Source organism: Solanum pennellii, chromosome 6 (assembly GCF_001406875.1).
Source record: "Solanum pennellii chromosome 6, SPENNV200".
Lineage (NCBI taxonomy): Eukaryota > Viridiplantae > Streptophyta > Magnoliopsida > Solanales > Solanaceae > Solanum > Solanum pennellii.
The window spans coordinates 49,832,592-49,848,461 of NC_028642.1; the positions used below are offsets into that span (position 1 = coordinate 49,832,592).

Sequence of the window (15,870 nt, forward strand, 5' to 3'; positions counted from 1 at the left end):
TCTTGCTGAGTATGGAGAGTGTTTGTTCTCAGGGAGTTCTAGGATCCGGCAGTTCGTGTCTCAAGTGGGAGCCGGTAGGGACCGAGGACGAGTCAAGGGCAGTTTCAGCCGTGACTGATGTGTTGAAGCTTCGGGGAGCTTCAACGGGCCTTTCAGTTGACTGATGAGAAGGCCGCTGTAGCAGGAGAGAGTTGAAAAAGATTACTAGACATACAAGTGTTCTAAGTGGATGACAGTTGAAATTCTTCAAGCCTCCAAGTGGGAGATTGTTGGGCTTTGTGGAGGCTTGTGAGCCGGCCCGACCCATTACTGAAACCCTAGGTTAACCATTTGGTTTTCCTATAAATATGATCCTTGTATTTGTAATTCTAGAGTAGCACAAGTGAAATAAAATCCTCCTGTTACAGTCGTGGAGTAGGGAAACCGAACCACGTTAAATTCTTGTGTGTCCCGTTTGTGTTCCGTTTCTCTTTTCTCTAGATTATTTGTGTGTGTTGTGTGTTTAATTCCCAACATGATTGGGGTGTGGGAAGCTGTGATTTGGCTTTCTTCGAACATCAATCAATAAAGAGAGGCAACCTTTGCAGTATGTGTTCGTAAACATGATAATGAAGCATTTTAAAGATTCATGTAATAGTTAATACTTGAATGGGGTATGGGAAGCTGGGGGTTTGGCTTTCTTCGAACATCAAACAGTAAATAGTAAATTGTGTTGGCATCTCTGCTTTTGGATAAATCCTTTAGTTTCTTCAAATGCTTTTTCCATGTATCAGAAAATGTTTTAATTTTTAACAGTAAACTATGTTTCACATCTACTTTTGAGATCAGTACATCTACTTTATCTGCATTCCAGTTTTCATGATATCTGACTATCTTTACTCTAACCTCATTTAGTACTTTTTTTTTTACTTTCCAGAATCATTTAGGGAGTGTTCAGCAAGTTTGGACAGGTAGCTGATTCTGTACTAATGTGTGATAAACACTCTGGAAGGCGACGAGGATTTGGATTTGTTATATATGCTGACCCGGAAATTACAGATACAATTTTAAAGGAAAACCATACCATAGATGGTAAAAAGGTAGAATTTTCTCCTGAAAGCACCATATACTATCATTTTTTCCTTTAATTACTATTACTTTTTGCCTTTGTTTATGTCTAAAGAGTATATTCTATTTGCGTATAAGGTGTACGTGGAGAAAGCATTAACTAAAACAACGAGAATTTATGTTGGTGGTCTTCCATTATCTTTGACTCAAGGTAAAGAGTATACATGATATCATTTCTTATTTCTGTCAGCTGAAAAAGTTGCTGCTTTAACCTAGTGATTAATTTCAGATGACTTGAAGGAGTATTTTTCTTCTTATGGCTATGTTGTGGATCAGTACATCGTTTTGGATAAAACAACTGGTCAGAGCGGAGGTTTTGGCTTTGTGAGTTTTGATAAAGAGGAAGCAGTTGAAAAAGTTTTATCTAATGGCCATATGCAAGAACTTCGTGGCAAACAAGTGAGTAATTAGGAATTTATACAGCACATAACTGATTGTTGCCTAATTGGACTTCACAAAAAAAAAATTGTCTTCTTTAGGTTGAAATTAAGAGGGCTGAGTCAAAGAGAGATCGTGCTCAACATACAAGTGAAAGCCAGATATATCATGGTGGGAGTGGTTCAAAATCAATATTATAGTGATGGTGGTTCTGAAGAGTCTTTTGGCGGTGGATATGGTGGAAATATGGGTAGAGGTTATGGTGGGTATGGAGGATATGAAGGATACGGTGACTATGGCGGGTATGGCAAGTTTGCAGGAAGTTATACAGTAAGTCCTACAGGATTTTACCATGGATACGGTTATGGATTTTTGTTTGATGGAGCTATGTATGGTCCAGCTGGTTACGAAGGCAGCACCTGTGGTATACCTTCCTACTATGGTTGTGGTAGTTGTTATGGAAACAGAGGTAATGGGTCAAATGATGGGGGCAATGGAGGATATGGAGGTGGCGGCGGAAATGGTGCCTATGCATATGGGAACGCTGGTGCTGCTAATGGAAGGTATCTGCCTGCCTACTATGGTGGTGGTAGTGGTTATTGGAACAGTGGTAACATTTCGAATGATGCGGGCAACAGAGGATATGGAGGTGGTATGCATATGGGAACGCCAGTGCTGATAATGGAAGGTTTGTGCCTGCCTACTATGGTGGTGGTAGTGATGATGGGAGCAGAGGTAACGGCTCGAATGATGGGTGCAACGGAGGATATGGAGGTGGTGGCGAAAATGGTGCCGCCGGTGCTGATAATGCAAGGTCTCATCCTTCTTTGAAGTGACAAGATCACCTCCAAGGCTGCAAATATTTGATGACTTTTGACCACTAACTTGTAGTAAGATAGATGTATTAGCTTTGGGATGTAAAGATAGCATAGTCTTTGTTTTAACTTTTACAAGTTAATCAACCATCTTATATTGTAAGAAAAGTAGGTTGAGAACCTTGTGATTCAAGTATAGATTTATATGAAAACTGATGCCTGTGGGTTGTGGGTGAGGTTTTACTAATTAGAAGCAAGAGAAGTTTAATTAAATTTCTCTGAATCCAGATTGAAGATCTCTCAATTGAAACATGCATGTAGGATTGTCTATCAGTCTTTTCGGTTCGAATTTAAGTTTGCGTGTTCAATTTATTGATTATTGATTCGTATTTTATAGACATGTTAAATCGTTGTATCGACTTATAGGTTATGGTTTTATCGGTTATTGATCATTATTGGTTCGCTTGTCACTTAACCATTAATACCCGCAAAACACATTGAAGGATAACCCAAAATTTGAGACAACATAAAATAAAAGCATGAAGCTAAAGCCTAAGTTAAGGACTTTATATACCAAATAGCATAAATATAATTGGTCCAACCCATCGGTAGCCATCTAAAGGTGACACTAATTGATTTCAGTTAGACACCTTAACTAAGCTTTGTTCATTTTAGACACCTCATGTCATGCCTCGTTGTGTCAATTTGACACTTTTTGATGAGATGACTTAGTAAGTGTGATACACTCACTGGACGCGCATGAGAGTCTCATTTTATCAAATTTTAATTTCTTTTTCTTCTCCTTCTTCCCCAATTTTTGACTACCATTTTCCAAGATTAAACTTTTTCCATGATGAAATAAATTTGATGATGCCACAAACAAAATGTAAATTCTAGTGTCTAGAAATTTTAAACTTATTTTGTTGTTCTTCTTCCTCCTCAAAATAATTTGAGAAAAATCAACATAAATTTTAAGAAGAAACAAACACACTAAGAAATGGTAATAAATTATATTTTCAATTATCAAATTCTACATTCACAACAAATAATTTTAGCGTTCTAATCCATTTGTATGCGTTCTCACATCATAATCACGAAAAAGTTCAAATCAATATATTAGCCATATAATTTTGAGTAGAAAGATTGAGACTCCATATTTATATACTAAAGCAACAATTTTTTATTTGCATTGATCCAGAAATTCAGCAGAAAAGGAAAAAAAAATCTCGAAGAAGTCAAGTAAATGCATTACCACATTCACCAAATCAAACATTCGAATATCATTCTACCACAAAAAAAACGTTCTTATCTTTTAATTACTTTATAAAAAAAAACATTCTTATCTTACAACATTCACAAAGTGACAAAAAAAGAACTTCTTTTGACACATTTGGGTGGGCGACGGTTGGGGGTGGTGGTGGTGGTGGAGAAGACAATCTGGGTGAGAGAGAGAGGGTTTGGGTTTTGAGGTGGGGGTGGGATAGTGGAGAAGACAATTTGCGGTGAATATTTTTTTAAAAATTAAAAGTGGTTAATTCTTTTTAAAAAATATTTAGTTAAATAAATGTCACATGTCAATGAGTCATTGGTAATTTTTTCCTACCAAAAAATCATTATTTAATTTAAAAAAATTCTATATATGTTATCTGTCGTTATTTAATTCGTCATTTTAACACGTAATCAGTGAGTGTGTTACACACACCTTACAAATTTGGCAGATTATCGAAAAAGTGTTTAAATGACACAGTTGGTCATGATATGAAGTGTCTAAAATGAACAAAACTTCGTTAAAATGCGTAAGTGAAAATTGATATCAACTTTAGACGATTACCAATAGATTAGTCTGGTTTCGGATTACCAAATAACCAGTTATTCCCCGACTATATTATGTAGTCTCTTTTGAAACCGACAAGTTGTTGTTATTTCTGTTGAAGTGTTTAATTTACTGGTAAATCTCATTCGGCGGCAATTTTCAAATTTTAGCGCACAAAGCTAGGGTTTAACGCAATCACAAAAAACTCAGTATTTGATTCTTGTGCTGAAATCTGTCAAGGTTCTGTTGCGATTCGTTATCTTTTTCGATCAGGTGGAAAGCATAAAGAAAACAATGGATTTTGATGAGGAACGAAATGAAGAAAATGACCAACCAAATGAAGATGTGGAAATGGCTGATAGGGAAGCCGATGAATTAAAACCTTCAACCAATGATTCTTCAGTAAGGTAAGTTTTGTAGCTTAGTTTATAGCAAGTCACAGGCTCTTAATTTTCTTGTTTGTCGTTTAAATTGTTGCATTTTCTTGATGATAGAAAACTTTTTGTTGGAAGCATTTCTAAGAAGACAACCGAAGGTATTGATGCTATCTTGCTATATAGGTATCATTGTGATATTACGTCCCAAATTGGACCCTCTGCTGAAATATTTGAATTCTTTAATACTCTTAAATCTTTATTCGCCTCAGACTTTGACATGAATATCGATGTTTTGGTAGTTAAAGTTATTCTAAAATTGGTAATATTAACATTAGGCTTCTATTGCATCTTAGTGTGATTGGGGTGTGGGAAGTTGGGTTTTGGCTTTCTTCGAACATCAAACAGTAAAGAGAGGCACTTGCAGTATGATAATAAAGCATTTTAAAGATTCATGTAATTGTTGATATTTGCTTGAGTAATTGAGTTTGGTATTCTCTGCTTTTGGATAAATCCTTTACTAAATAGTTTCACATCTACTTTTTGAGATCAGTGCATCTACTTTATCTGCATAATATCTGACTTATCTTTGCTCTAACCTCATTTAGTACTTTACTTTCCAGAATCATTTAGGGCGTATTTCAGCAAGTTTGGACAAGTAGCTGGTTCTAAACTAATGTGTGATAAAGACTCTGGAATGCGACAAGGAATTGGATTTGTGTCATATGCTGACCCGAAAATTGCAGATAAAGTTTTAGAGGAAGACCATACTATAGATGGTAAAAAGGTAGAATTTTCTCTTGAAAGCACCACATACTGTCATTTTTTCCTTTACTTAACTATTTTTCTTCACCTTGGTTTGTTTTGTGTATAAGGTGGCCGTGAAGAAAGCGTTAGATAAAACAACGAGAATTTATGTTGGTGATTTTCCATTATCTTTAACTCAAGGTAAAGAGTATACATGATATCATTTCTTATTTCTGCCAGTTGAAAAGGTTGCTGCTTTAACCTAGTGATTAATTTCAGATGAGTTGAAGGAATATTTTTCTTATTATGGCTCTGTTGTGGATCATTGCATCGTTATGGATAAAACAACTGGTCAGAGCAGAGGTTTTGGCTTTGTAAGTTTTGATAAAGAGGAAACAGTTGAAGAAGTTTTATCTAATGGCCATATCCATGAACTTTATGGCAAACAAGTGAGTAATTAGGAATTTATACAGCACAGAACTGATTGTTGCCTCTTTTAATTGGACTTCACAAAAAAAAATTGCTGTCTTTAGGTTATAATTAGGAAGTGTAAGCCAAAGAGAGATTGTGTTGGACATACAAGTGAAAGCCAGATACATCATGGTAGGAGTGGTTCAAAATCATATTATAGCAATGGTGGTTACAGAGGCAGCAGCCACGGTGTGCCTGCCTCCTATGGTCGTGGTCGTGGTTATGGGAACAGTGGTAACATCTGGAATTATGGGGGCAACAGAGGATACAGAGGTGGTGGCAGAAATGGTGTCTATGCATATGGGAACACCGGTGCTGCTAATGAAAGGTATGTGCCTGCCTACTATGGTCGTGGTAGAGGTTATGGGTACAGTGGTAGAGGCTGGAATGATGGGGGCAACATAGGATATGGAGGTGGTTTCAGTAATGGCGCCTGTGTATATGGGAACACAGGTGCTGCTAATGAAAGGTCTGTGCCTGCCTACTATGGTCGTGGTCGTGGTTATGGGCACGGTGGTAACAGCTGGAATTATGGGGGGAATGGAGGATATGGAGGTGGTGGCACAAATGATGCCTATGCATATGAGAACACCGGTGCTGCTAATAGAAGGTATCATCCTTATTGAAAGTGACAAAATCGCCTCCAAGGCTGCAAGTATTAGATGAGTTTTGACTGTTGCATTTAGGTGTAAAATCTTTGCTGGTGCCCCCTACCACTAACTTCTTGTAAGATGAGTGTATTGGATATAAAGATAGCACACAGTTCTTTGTTTTAAGTTTTACAAGTCAATCAACCATCTTATCTTGTAAGAAAAGTAGGTTGAGAACCTTGTGATTCTGATCTCACATTTAAATGAAATTTAATGTAGATGACAACTTTGTGTGAAAACTGAATGCTTGTGGGCTGTGGATGAGTTTTTACTAATAGGAACTTATAGAAGTTTAACTAAATTTTATTCTGCTCAAGAAGTTTTATCTTTATGAATTTTAATTGCTAATTGTATCATTTTACATATTTACTATCCTTTGGAATATAAAATAAGCTTCGCCATGCAAATGTGAAAAACTCAAGTGTTATTTTTTTTGAATTGTGTGTTTGTTTCACATTTAAACTATCTATTTTTCTTGAGTTTTATATCTAAATTGTTGAGACAGTGAGAAATACACCTACTCATTAAATATGAGTTGCATATCAAATTTATTTTGGACAACCATATCTTAATTCCAAAATGAAAAAGAAAAACTTAAAATTATAAGCTAACATAAAAATTAAAAAAAAAGATAAAAGGAATATATTGGTCATATATATATTTTACTTCTAAATTAACACTCAAACTATGTTGTAAGAAAGCTTCTTCTCTTTTTAATTTCCGAATGAAGCTATTTGTTATTTTTCCTAGTTAGCTTGTTGACGACATGTATCTATAACATTATTTAGGACGAAGAAAAGAGAACAATAGATGATAGTAAAGAAATCTAGGGAGCAATATATTGATATTATAGTGATATCTGACTGTCTTTCAACTATCAAAATTTATATAATGGAGCATGATAAATTATGATACATAAATTTTAGAGTATTCTAGTTTCAACATTCAAAGAGTCGCCGAATTGGAAGATTTCATACATTATTTTGTTTTCTGATTTAGTGAAATTTAACCTAATCAATTATATTTATAATGTCATAACTAAAAAGTTAATTTTAGTTGTTGGACGTCATATTCCACCATTATGTAATTAAAATATTAGTATTTAACAAATAAATTAATTTTATTTTGATTTAGTAAAGGAATAAAATGATAATCCAATACTTTGAAGGTTTGAGCTTCTCACTTTTAATATATAGAGAGAGTGTCTCTTGTTGGATAGTTCGTAATTGATATTTAGTCGAGCTTTGTAGGATTACACTTACATTTAGAAACTTTACCCTGTCAATCCGCTAAGATTCGATAATCGATTAATAAAAAAAATCAATTTATCAAAATTGTCAAATCAATAACTCATTATTTATAATTAACTTATTTGTGTAATGAATACTAGAAGTTTTTTTAAAATTTAAACTATTTTCTCTATTATGTCTTGCTTTTCTTTTTAGCAATTAGTTTAAAAACGAATGACATATTTTTAGATTTAGTAACAATTTAAATTTGAATATTCATTTATCTTTATTGAAATGAGTTATAATCAAATAAATATCTCAACTTATTTTAAACTTCAAGTTTTAAAAATCTTTTTTTTCTTTCTTAAACTCTGAATTAAATAAAGTTATAATTTGAATGTTAAAAAATAAAAATCCCAACATGGAAGGTAGTGCGTTATATTACCGCCAAGTTGTTATTTCTGTTGAAGTATTTGATTAACTGGTAAATCTCATTCGGCGGCAATTTTCAAATTTTAGCACACAAAGCTAGGGTTTAACGCAATCACAAAAAACTCATTCTCGTGCTGAAATCTGTCAAGGTTTTGTTGCGATTCGTTATCTTTTTCGATCAGCTGGAAAGGATAAAGAAAACAATGGCTGATAGGGAAGCCCCTGGTTCTTCAGCAAGGTAAGTTCATAGCTTGTAGCAAATCACATGTTCTTGAATATTTCCTTGTTTATCGTTTGAATTTTACCAAATCGTTGTATTTTCTTGATGATAGATCACTTTTTATTGGAGGCATTTCTATGGATATAACCGAAGGTATTGATGCTATCTTGTGATATTACGTCCCAAATTGGATCCTCTGTTTTTTAACCTGAAATATTTTTTTGCCTCAGTCTTCAATTTATGAATTTTTTAACTTTCCAGAATCATTGAGGGCTCATTTCAGTCAGTTTGGAGAGATAGCTGATTTAGTACTAAAGCGTGATAAAGGTTTTGGGTTTGTTACATATGCTAACCCGGAAACTGTAGATGAAGTTTTAAACACATACCATAACATAGCTAGTAAAGAGGTAGAATTTTTCTCCTGAAAGCACCACATTCTCTCATTTTTCCTTTATTTACTATTACTCTTTTGCCTCGTGTTAATGTTTAAAGAGTATATTTGTGTATAAGGTGGATGTGAAGATACCGGTAACTTATAGACAGAGAATTCATGTTGGTGATCTTCCATTGTCTTTAACCGAAGGTAAAGAGTATACATGATATCACTTCTTATTTCTGCCATTTTGCTAGCTCTTTAATTTAACCTAGTGATTAATTTCAGGTGAGTTGAAGGAATATTTTTCGTCTTATGGCAATGTTGTGGGAAATCAGATCATTTTGGATAAAACAACTGGCCGCTCCAGAGGCTTTGCCTTTGTGAGTTTTGATAAAGAAGAAGCAGTTGAAAAAGTTTTATCTCATGGAGATAGGCATGAACTTTGTGGCAAACAAGTGAGTAATTAGGAATTTATAGAATACAGAACTGATGGTTGCCTCTTTTACTTTGGTGTAACAAAAAAAAGTTGTCGTATGTAGGTTAAAACTACGAGGGTTTTTCCAGTTAGAGCTGGTGATCGTGATCGTAGTTGTGGGTGCAACAGAGAGAACGCTGGTATTGAAAGTGACAAGTTCGCCTCCAAGGCTGCAAATGAGTTTTGAGTGTTGCATTTTAGGTGTAAAATCTTTGATGGTGCATACATTTCTTTGTTTTAACTTTTTACACGTCAATCAACCATCATATCTTGTAAGAAAAGTAGATTTAGAACCTTGTGGTTCTGATCTCACATTTAAATGAAATGATATGTAGATGACAACTTTGTATGAAAACTGAATGCCTGTGGGCTGTGGATGAGTTTTTACTAATAGGAACTAATTAGAAGTTTAACTAAATTTTAGTTCTGCTCAAAGCCAGATTAAAATTATTTTCATTTTCTTATTTTTCTTTATGAATTTTAATTGCTAATGCATATTCACTATCCTTTGGAATATGAAATAAGCATCGTCATGACAAAATGTGAAAAACACATCTCCATGCTAACTAAACTTTCAATTGAACTTATGAAGAATGAAGCTATGTGTTTCAATTTATATTTTTTCAATTGAAATTGTTATGTATTGTCATTTTTTTTTACGAAATGACAATTTTTTATTTTAAAAAGAGAAAATATAATGCACACCATCACATATTATTTACAAATTTATAAGTAATAATTTAAATGTATTTTTCATACTCCATATAGTTTAGGTATAAAATTAAAAAAAAAATTATGAATAATTTAAATATGTGTTTGACACTTTACGGAAAAAGACAAAAAAAAATTGTAGGTGTTGAGACTAAATTTGTAGGGTAATAAATAGCCTCAGAACGGCGTTGGAAGCGGTCTAATCCATTTTTAAGTGCTTTATTTACTCCCCTCGTTTTCCTCTCCTTCACGTCACGTCCCTTTCTGAAAAATCACTCAACGCTTTCTGAATGAGGCCTAACTTCTTGCCTCCTGGGCTTGTTTCCAATCTTCAAGATGTGCTTTCTAGCAGAAAGGGTGCTCCCCAAAACCATGATTCCACGGAACCCAACTCGGTTTCTGATGATCCTGTAGAGGTTGACGATACAAAGCCTGTTGTTTTGGTTACTAACGCTGATGGGATTGAATCCCCTGGCCTAACGTATCTTGTTGATGCTCTTGTTCGTCTCGGCCTCTACAATGTTAACGTTTGCGCTCCTCAATCGTGAGTTTCTCTTTTAAATTTCTACTTCCCTCGCAGTTTCTTGATTAACATGAACTGGGATATTGTACTCTTGTGATTGGGCTGTATTTTGTAGATGTTGAAATTCTGCAATGCGGGATCTCTTGGTTTTTGTGGTCGAAATGGGTCCTGAGTATTGTTAATTCATTGCAGTTTATATGGAATGTATATTAGAGATTTCTAATGTAACAGTGGAATAAGACAATGCTGGTTTCTATCTGAATTAGTTATGCTGCAATTAGTGTATTATTTTCTAATGCCTCATGCATTAGTAAGTCTAATATTAGACTAAGTGCTTAATAACTTATGGTTAATGTGTTTTCTTCCAAATGCTACTGTAGCGATGAATCAACGGCAGGCCATTCTTTTACTCTGAAAGAATCCATTGCGGTTACTTCGGCTGAGATTCGTGGTGCTACTGCTTATGAAGTTTCAGGTATGGTTTTTAGTGTATATGTTCTACTCGGTCTTTTGTTGGAAAGCTTGTAATTGATATTTATTCGAGCTTTGTAGGATACACTTACGTTTAGAAACTAATACTGTATTTCAGCTCTAACATGTTACGCCTTTAAATTTGTTCTTGTGACAGGGACTCCCGTAGATTGTGTGTCATTAGCCTTGTCTGGTGCACTATTTTCCTGGTCAAAGCCTATGCTGGTATTTTTTGACATGCTTTCAGTTATACCATTTTCCTATTTCATTTTTGGGTTTGGTATTGCTTATGTTGCTCGCTATCCTCTGTTATTTATTTCTGCTTGGACGTTTAGGTGATAAGTGGAATCAACAAGGGCTCAAGTTGTGGCCGTCATATGTAAGTAGTGTTTTCTTTTTATGACCTTTCTTTTAGTGAACTGTAATTTAGCACAAACTTTTAGTTTGAAATTGTTTTATTAGTGACTATTGCTCATATTGAAGTGTTATGAATTGGCACTTTCTTCCTCTTTTAGTTGTTATTTCTATATCAGCATAGAATTTTGTGATTATTTGTACTACTTCACTGTTTCCAGGTTTTACTCAGGTGTTGTAGCTGGTGCAAGGGAGTCACTGTTTAGTGGTGTGCCATCTATATCGATATCACTTGACTGGTATTTGCCTATCATTTAGGGTATACTGCTGAAAACTTTGATCACTCTTGATGGTCTTAACAATGTACCTGTAATCTTTTCTTTTTAGGAAGAAGGATGAAAGTCAGGAAAGTGATTTCAAGGATGCCGTAGGTGTTTGTTTACCATTGATAAATGCAGCCCTTAGAGATATAGAGAAGGGAGTTTTTCCCAAATGTTGCTTGCTGCATGTGGAAATTCCAAAGTCTCCTCTGACAAACAAGGTCTGTTTTATTGTCACCCTTGTGGTGCTTCTTCCCATTGAGAAAAAATACAAGTATTTGGACTTGTGATTCCTTGGTCAGACCAGTTCATCAAAAAGAGTTTCCACTCGAAACTGCTATTTTTCAATCATTCTGAAGAATGTACGTGTGACTCTATTGTGTTGGCATGCAAAAGCAAAGTTTCAGTCTTCTTTCCTTTTACTCCCCAAGTCCAACCACTATCTGTTTTGCTTTAGCATATTATATCTCTTTATGTATGTGGATGTAGACTGATTATTTTTGCCTTTTATGTGACAGGGATTTAAATCGACCAGGCAAAGTCATTGGAGCCTTAAGCTTTGCTGGCAAGCTATTTCAGCAAGCAGGAATCCTGCTGCCGGACGTTTTGTTCCCAATCAGCAAATGCTTGGACTGCAGCTCGCTCAACTAGGCCGAGATGCTTCTGCAGCGGTGAGTTAACTCGTCCTTCACTGTTATGTGGTGACCTAGATAATTATGATGATGATAGCAAGTGTGTAGTATTGCCTCTTAGTGAGTGACAACCTAATTGCTCTTAAAGTTAAACAAGATCGAGAAGAGCTGTCTGCCTATATCTAAAAGGAATTTATATGGAGTTGAAATTCTGTTGAATCTTAAAAAGTAGAGTAGTCACAGCTTAAGGAAGATAGTGACTTAAAAGCTGATTCATTTCCCAGTTTCCAGTAAGATGAGTAGTATTTGAGTGGCTTCTTTGATTCGGTTATAGTACACAATAAGACAAAAGTGCACATAAATGGGTCAAAATACAGTATTTGTAACAAGCTTTTGACTTTGCAGCCCCTGCTTGTTTTAGTTTTCTCAATCAAGGTTTGCATTGTAGATACTCTTAACCATTCAGACTTCCGAATTCTCATTTTTTTTCAGGGTGCCGCTCGTCGGTTAGCCACACAGAAAAATAATATAGAGGAGGTTGAATCAGTTGGTGTATCAGGGAAATCTGATTCCAACCGGAAAGTCAAGTACTTCAGATTGGAGGTAAGGAATTTTTTTCCATCTCTATGCAAATATCGTATCCAGTTGCTGTCTTGGATAACTAATAGAGGAATCTTCAGGTTTATTTTCTAATTGAAAATGCCATTTTCAACTTAATTAATCTATGTCAATGGAAAAGAGGGTATCAGAAGAACATGTTAAATCGTCACATTAATCTATAATTTTCCTCTCTTTGAATAGCTTGTGCAAAAAAGCCAAGTGTCACACGTTTCCTTGTACTAATCTTTCTCATCGATGTAATTCCATTTCTTTGTACTTAGTACCAGTTGGTTCTAATATTTAAGTGAATGACTTTATTTGTTATTTGCACTGCAGTTACTTGACAAGAAGCAGGAAGAAGAGGATGAGGATTTAGATTTTAGAGCTCTTGAAAATGGCTTTGTAAGTTTATTACTCATATCCTTTAATGTAATTGTTGTTCTTTCCCCATGCGGTGCTGGGAGGGTGTTCTGGATTCGCTTAGCTGTTTCACTGCCCTTATGCTCATATACAAGGTTAACCAATGCCACACTAGTGATAAGCTGTATTTATATGGTTTTGACCAATTGATTTATTGTGCTAACAGATAGCAGTCACTCCAGTCTCTCTATCGATGCATGTAGAAGCAGACGTTCATGCAGCTGCTACAGAGTGGATTTCAACTGCATTAGAAGTCGAACAATGAAATTCATCAAGTCACACACCTGATCAGTAACCATTTGCACATTTCGAGATGAATTTGTTTCGATCATCTATGCAAAATCTATATTGGTGATGCCTTGATTGTTGATTTTTTTTGTCTATTACCTCATCCTTTTGTATTTTGTAGTGAAGCTAAAGAAAGCCAGTTTATTTTTTTTTTGCTTGGTACCACAGGGCTGTGTTGTTGTAGGTTCCTTGATTGACAAAGTTGTGGTTAGGCAGAATATTTAGGTTATTCTTTTCTACCTTGTAAACAGAAACAGCCAGATGAAATATAGTGTAATGTTGTTTGTTACCTGATATGCTAAAAGTTGAGTGCTTGTTTACTAATACCAGATTCTTTGTGCACAAATACTCCAAACCCCACTTGTTTAGCCGTTTTAAAATCAACTTTGGATGTGTGAGTCTAAAATTCAGACACATATATATGGAGCTTGGCTTGTCAAAATTTGACTTCAAACATACTCAAAAGTCAGTAAATTCAATTATTTTTACATGAAGTTATTCGGATTATATACAACTAAGCTCGCTTGATGTTAAGCTTCTCATGTATGTATTATATAATATCTTGTGGCCAACAAAGTAGTTCAAGATACATACTTTCACTTATGATCGTCTGGATTGACTTTTTTTAAGTGACTTATAAGTTAAAAGTCATAAGTTGATAACCTGTAACTCTTGGCTTTTGACTTCTTTTCTTTTTTTGGTTACTTTTCCTGCTTTAAATTGTGGGTTATTCGAACACTTTTAAAACTAAAAAAATATTTAGAAATCAAAAGTCATTAAAAATAAGTCAATTCAAACACCGACCTAAAAAAAATAGATCAGCCCACAATATTATATATCTTGTAAGCTGGTAATGGATCTCTTACCTTACATAATTAAACCTTAGGACAGTTATAATATTTTTTGTTGTTAACATAAGAGTCACAAGTTATGCATAATATTATGACAATTAACAGGTCGACTGAAAGTGATGATTTGTCAATTTTACCCTTTCGAATCAAAGCTATCAAATCCAACTTAATTCGGTTAGGGAAAATTGTATATAATAGCAAACTAATAACCTAAAATAAATGGAATAGCTAGGGTTTGATTTAATTGTGCTCCATAGCAAACGTTAGCTAAAATTTGCCAGCGTCTCTCTCCCAGAAATCTCGTTCGCCACTCTCCATTCTCGCTCGCCTCTCTCGCTTTATACACAGAAGTATATAATTTTGTTTCTGTTTTGTATAAAGCGAGAGAAAATTGTATATACACATGCAAAAATATATATCTTCGTGTTATACACTTAATTATACAAGGGTCTGATATACCCCTCAACTTTGTCATTTAGAGCTGATATACCCCTCGTCATAAAAGTGGCTCATATATGCCCTTACTGTTATACAAACGGCTCACATATACCCGTGCCGTTACAAAATGGCTCACATATACCCTTCATTTAACGGAAGTTAAAAAATTAGTTTTAAATTTATATTTGTTACTTCTAATTTTTTTAAAAAAATTATTTAGGGGTATATATGATTCTTCTATCAAAGTTCAAGGTATATTTTAAATTTTTTTCATACAAAAATTATTTTTTGACTTCTTTTATTATAATAATTTGAGTGTCTTATTCTTATTTTGTTTTTTTCTTTCATTCCTTAGTTTAAAGAAAAAAAATTAAACTATTTTTTTTTTGTGTATTGTAATTTAATTTCGTATTCGAAGAAAAAATTTGGTCATCTACAATAAGTTTTACAAGAATATTAGTGAAACATAAATAAATTTGATTATCAAAATAATAATTATAAATTAGTCATTGAAACAAAAAAAAGTCAAAAAAAATATGTTTGACGAGGATTAAATTTACTCATATGGGATTATATTTTTTATAAAAAAAAGAATAAAAATTTAGATTAAAATTATTATTTTTTTCATTTCCGTTAGAGGAAAAGGGTATATGTGAGCCATTTGTTTACAAGTAGGGGTATATATGAGCCACTTTTATAACAAGGGGTATATCAGCTCTAAATGATAAAGTTGAGGGGTATATCAGACCATTTTCCCATTATACAATTTACAAACATTTTACTTCAAATATTGCAGAGAAAAAGGTCAACGAATTATACAATTGCGAATTATACAATTGCAGTGAAATACAATTTTCTCTAGCTTTATACAACAGAAGTGTATATATTGTGTTTCTGTTTTTGTATAAAGAGAAACAAAAACATATATCTTCTTGCTATACACTTAATATTGCAGCGAAATAGGCAGTGAATTATACAATTGTGCATTATACAATTGCAGTGAAATAGGATAGCGAATGATACAATTGAAGCGAAATAGGCCAGTGAATTATACAATTTAGGCCAACGAATTATACACTTGTATATATATAGCGAATTATACAGTTTTATGTTTGCTATGGAGCGCAATTATGCAAAGTTTGCTATAGCATACAAATATGAATTTTTTGTTCGCT

At 34.1% G+C, this 15,870-nt stretch overlaps 3 protein-coding genes and 1 pseudogene across 3 annotated transcripts; all 4 read left to right on the forward strand.

Annotated features, from left to right (window-relative positions):
• The window catches only part of LOC107022401, a 5,508-nt pseudogene extending 3,040 nt beyond the window's left edge, over window positions 1-2,468 (forward strand).
• A 1,758-nt stretch (window positions 2,469-4,226) lies between these two features.
• LOC107022929 (heterogeneous nuclear ribonucleoprotein 1-like) lies at window positions 4,227-6,559 on the forward strand. The gene is made up of 6 exons (XM_027918122.1): window positions 4,227-4,520; window positions 4,608-4,648; window positions 5,096-5,274; window positions 5,363-5,435; window positions 5,514-5,683; window positions 5,768-6,559. The coding sequence occupies exons 1-6, from the start codon at window positions 4,408-4,410 to the stop codon at window positions 6,329-6,331; spliced, it is 1,140 nt and encodes a 379-aa protein (XP_027773923.1). The 5' UTR covers window positions 4,227-4,407; the 3' UTR covers window positions 6,332-6,559.
• Window positions 6,560-8,111: 1,552 nt separating this feature from the next.
• LOC114077532 (RNA-binding protein Musashi homolog 2-like) lies at window positions 8,112-9,348 on the forward strand. Its single transcript, XM_027917550.1, has 6 exons — window positions 8,112-8,254; window positions 8,349-8,389; window positions 8,498-8,643; window positions 8,747-8,819; window positions 8,892-9,067; window positions 9,152-9,348. The coding sequence occupies exons 1-6, from the start codon at window positions 8,220-8,222 to the stop codon at window positions 9,272-9,274; spliced, it is 594 nt and encodes a 197-aa protein (XP_027773351.1). The 5' UTR covers window positions 8,112-8,219; the 3' UTR covers window positions 9,275-9,348.
• Window positions 9,349-10,018: 670 nt separating this feature from the next.
• Window positions 10,019-13,730, forward strand: LOC107021838 (5'-nucleotidase SurE). Its single transcript, XM_015222557.2, has 10 exons — window positions 10,019-10,342; window positions 10,702-10,796; window positions 10,950-11,017; window positions 11,128-11,171; window positions 11,368-11,445; window positions 11,534-11,687; window positions 11,985-12,137; window positions 12,591-12,701; window positions 13,035-13,100; window positions 13,285-13,730. Exons 1-10 carry the CDS (start codon window positions 10,089-10,091, stop codon window positions 13,381-13,383), a joined length of 1,122 nt encoding a protein of 373 aa, XP_015078043.1. The 5' UTR covers window positions 10,019-10,088; the 3' UTR covers window positions 13,384-13,730.
• The last annotated feature ends 2,140 nt before the right edge of the window (window positions 13,731-15,870 follow it).